We start from the raw sequence: 4,760 nt of genomic DNA, 5'->3' as shown, positions 1-4,760 counted from the left end.
GGCCGAGAATGGATTACGATTTCGGTTTAACGTTTTCTAAAAATTTGTACATTCTTAAATCGGTTCAAAATCACTAAACCAATAAAAATCGGTAAACCTGATGAGTTAAGTGGTTTAATTGATTTTGCTTAAAATATTTTCTTAAAAAAAAAACTTTCAAAATGATGTCCTTTTGGTTTAAAAAAATATTATAACTTATGACATTTTTAAGTGAAGTTTAATTTTTATTATTATTAATTCATGAAAAATTTTATTTTTGTTCAATATTACTAGAATATTATATTAAAATATTGAAAATGTATATTTTATTAAAAATATATATTTTATTAAGATTGATTCGATTTTGGTTAAACTGTTGATCCTTAAATCAATATCTTTACCTGTTTGATGATCAGTCCAATTATGAAAACATTGCTTTAAACTAACAAAATTAGTTTTTAAAATATTAAATATTTATCAATTTAATTCTGGAATTATATATTTTATTAGTATGAAGGAATTAATTTGAAGAATTTTTCAATACTTAAAAGAGGTTATGTAGCATGATTTCTAACACTTTATAAACTACTTATATAATTATATAATTTTATTAGTTTATGGACTATATAAGAGAGAGAATGATATTTCATAGACTAGATTAATGGTTTATTTCCTAAAGTGATAAAAAAAAAAGGTCGTTGTGTCCTACAAGACAACAAATGCCAAGTTAAAGACGTGAGCTAGCAATATATTAATGTTTTGGTGAGGCCCATGACGACTGAGCTAAATTATAATTACCGGCTGAACAATTTACTGTCTGTGATCAATGTTAATTTCTGGTTTATTGGAGCTTTTTCTTTTTTCGTTCATAATACCTTTTATTTTGACTTTTTGGAAAAACCTTACAGATTACTGTAATCAATAGTAACAATGGAAGTTCATATTCTACCTTTTTTATAGGCAAATATTAGTTATTAATTGTTAGTTTTTTGTTAGTGAGAAAATTAAATCCACAACATTTCCTTTCTTCTTTTCTCTTTTATCACCAAATCAACTTTATAACTATAAATGAATTTGGGTTGTATGGCAGGCCGTTGTAAAATTTGCTTTGGAAGTTTTACCACAATCAAGAGTAATACTAATATTGAATCCTCTAAAAATTACTAAAAGATAAAGAAATAAAAAATAAAAAACAAATTCAATAAAAAAGGAAAATATTTAATATATTAAAAGTTATACATTATTTAATATTTTAATTTTAAGTTTTTAACAAATTTTTAACAATATTTTTATTAGCATTCCACTTTTATGAATAAATTAGCATTTTTTAAAGTGGGCTAGCTCATGGGCTAATTCTAGCAACAATAAATTAATGCAATAGCACTGTTGCTTCTTGCACCCCGTAAATATCATCCTGCATCCCTTCTAAGTTTATAATAAACTAAAACCATCGAATTACCCTTAGGGGGTGTTTGATAGATGAAAAAAAAATTCGTGAATCTTGATTCCTAATAATCATGTTTCCTCCGAATGAATTAAATTTGTCTGGTTAAACATCGAGAATTTTTAGATATGTTTCTTAGAAATTAAAGGACTATACATATTTTTACTGATTTTTTTAATTATTTGTCAGGTTATATATTTTCATAAAAAATAATATGATATTTTTACTAGGTCTCTCAAATGGGAAAACATTTTAGCCGTAGGATGTATATTTTATTGAAATAAGTGTGGGTATAAGAATGGTTACGCTAGATTTTTTTTTAAAACAAAAAAATGACCCCCTCTTCTTGACACCAACGAGGGCATCCATAGAGAGCTTCTTGACACCAACGAGGGCACCGGTGGAAAGGTGAGCACTAACAAGAGCTTCTTGTAGATGAGGTTGAAGCTGTCATTGCCCACAATCGGTAGGCCTTGTAGACTAGTTGATGTCTACGACAGCGTGGGAGAGGGTCGACTTCGATCAGATTGGCAAAGGAAGATGGTGCTGACAAGAAGCTTGACGATTTGAGGAGGAAGAAGTAGATGGAACAAAGAGACAAAGGTGGGGATCCTGGGGAATGGTGAACTGGATCTACATAACAGGAAAGGAGAGCATTTCCTTATATATATAAGATAATCCGATGTAGGTAGTCTTATTGCGGTCCTACACATTCTACACCCAAAATAACTTTTCCACAGGTTGGGGGGACTTAATTGGCTCTCCCACAATAGCCTGCTTCACCATGGGAGAAGTTTTCCAACCTACCTATAATTCTCGGAAAATAAAAAACTTACTTTAAGAGAAAAAATAAATTTTATTTAATTAAAAAATAAAAGTGAAAGAATAAATGTGAAACAACAAAATTGTGTGTATTTTACATGCTGAGAATCAATCATTCCTGGAAATACTTTTATTAAACTTGATGCACATTGATGCAAATGAGATCCACACGTGTGTTATGTCAAATTGATGCAAGTTAGAACCTGCACAAACAAAGGACAGAATTTTCTCTGTACACAGTACAAAGAAGGAACAGGGTAGGATTTAGCCCTGCAAGTTTGGTATTTTACCTTTATCCAAAACAAAATAACGGCCAAGAAGATTCGTAGTTGTTGAGAAGCTTATGCCATATATAACAAAATAAATATGCACTAGATCTTATGCTTTAAAGAGAGGAAAGGAAGATACCAAACCTTCATTCAATCCATTCAGTTCCCTCTCACTGCACAAGCTTCTCAAGAACTCTTTCCACCAAATTCCCATACCATAAAATTAGCAAGTGAACAAAGAAGCATGTTTTAGTCCTTTGTGTTTAATTTGTTCATGCTGTTTCTCTTTCTCAATGGCCACCACAATGCCGAAATTCAAGCGAAAACTTGTGATGGGTGCAAATGGTCGCACCAACCCCTTGGTGTGGCTAGTGGCGATTATCTGCACCATCATAGCAGTAGCAGTGGTAGTTGTAGGCATTGTAGTGTTCATTGGTTACATAGTGATACACCCTAGAGTGCCTGTGATCAGTGTCACCAATGCACATTTAGATCTTCTCAGAAATGACTATGCTGGTTTGCTCCAAACCCAACTCACCATCGTCGTGACTGCGAAGAATGGGAATGCCAAGGCTCATGCATCCTTCTCCGCGATCACCTTCAACATCAGCTACCAGGGCCAAGACATTGCTGTGCTTGTTGCTGACCCTTTTGAGGTGCCAAAGAACAGCTCAAAGGACCTCAGCTATGTTGTCCAATCTTCTTCTATACCCTTGACTCCTGATCAAATGGAGGAAGTGAATGATGCTTGGAAGAGGAATGAAATTGAGTTTGACTTCAAAGGGGCTGCAAGGACACAGTGGAGGGTAGGGCCTTTAGGGTCTGTGAAGTTCTTGTGCCATCTTGATTGTGACCTCAAGTTTCGCCCCGTGAATGGGACTTACATTCCCTCGCGGTGCACCTCCAAATCACACTGATTGTGTTGAAAGTAATAATTCTCGTAAGAAGAATGTTAATTAAGGACACACTTGCTGACACTTCCTTTCTAACACTCATTCTATTATTGGCTGAAATTCATTGGAAATAATCAATTTTGGTGAGTCATACTTCTGGTTTAATGATTCTCTATCTTAATTTAGAAGTAAAATACACCAAAATTTATTATTTTTAATAAATTTCAGTCAACCATAGAGATAATGTTAGAAAAAGAGTGTCCGAGATAATTGCTTAGATTTCTGTCTGATGCAGATATTATATCTCTTAGTTTATCATAGAATAGGTTATCTTCTGGTTTATCTTTTAGATTGTTTTTTCCATTTTGGCGAGGCCTTGCACATATATTTTCTCCACCTCTTCTTCCCTCTGTAGTTCTTTTCATATTTGTGTCACTTTCTTAACTAATGTAGATTTTCAGGTAATAAAACTCAGAATATTTTTGAGTCTGTTTTTGCAGGAGATGTTTTAATGTTGCTTGATAACTCAGCATGCATCTATGATGATACTCTTTTAGTAAACATATAGCACTATTGGTAGTTGACAGAATTAATCATCTGTGTATAGAGCATGTTTGTCAAATTTACTTTGTTTTGCTGCAACCCCATGTTTTGCTTTTACTGATTTTATTTATCGGCATTTAAAGTGAAAGAGGAAATATTAAAAAAAAAAACAATTTTTTGTTCAGTTTAATGGTTCTTCCCTGACAGAGAATGGGAAAGTAGAGATAATTTGCAAAACTGCACAATGCGAGATATTGAAGCTGTATGGAAATTCAAATTATCACCCACAAAGAGAATGGAAGAACCTAGAAAAAGCCAGACATTCCTACAACTGAAAAGTTGTTATGTATTTTACGCCTGGGCTTCTTTTTGCACCTTTCTAACGAAGTTTTTCTCTCGAAACTTGCATGTTTTACGGAATTGGCACTATGTTTTTTTTTTTCTTCTTTTGAAGCTATCTTAGTTGTTAAGTTTGTGTATGTGCTTGTATGGTATTACCTTTTTCGTTTTATATAATATAATTTGTGTGTAAACAAACTGTCCTAGTGTCATCTGGGTCATATCCCAAGGAAACTTTATCTTGAGCAAGTAGAACCAGTTTGAAGCTACCAGAATGTCCAATAACTAGTGCATAATGATCCAAAAAGCAATAAAGAGTAATACATTCTTTTTAGTAGAGGTTCATAGGCCTTAATTGAATAAAATAATGTGCTATCTTAAGTTAGTTTAATGTGCTTTGACTCCCACCGATAATAGAGAGTTAATTATTTGAAGTTTAAATATGTTTTTATTTTCAATAAATATTTAATT

At 32.5% G+C, this 4,760-nt stretch overlaps 1 protein-coding gene across 1 annotated transcript; it reads left to right on the top strand.

The window, feature by feature from the left end:
- The first annotated feature begins 2,497 nt into the window (after window positions 1-2,497).
- On the top strand, window positions 2,498-4,449 carry LOC100797168 (NDR1/HIN1-like protein 12). Its single transcript, XM_006599136.4, has one exon. The coding sequence runs from the start codon at window positions 2,808-2,810 to the stop codon at window positions 3,429-3,431; it is 624 nt and encodes a 207-aa protein (XP_006599199.1). The 5' UTR covers window positions 2,498-2,807; the 3' UTR covers window positions 3,432-4,449.
- The last annotated feature ends 311 nt before the right edge of the window (window positions 4,450-4,760 follow it).

Source organism: Glycine max, chromosome 16 (assembly GCF_000004515.6).
Source record: "Glycine max cultivar Williams 82 chromosome 16, Glycine_max_v4.0, whole genome shotgun sequence".
In the NCBI taxonomy this organism is placed as follows: Eukaryota; Viridiplantae; Streptophyta; class Magnoliopsida; order Fabales; family Fabaceae; genus Glycine; species Glycine max.
The sequence above is the reverse complement of the archived record's forward strand: the minus strand, read 5'-3'. Positions and strand labels throughout refer to the sequence as shown.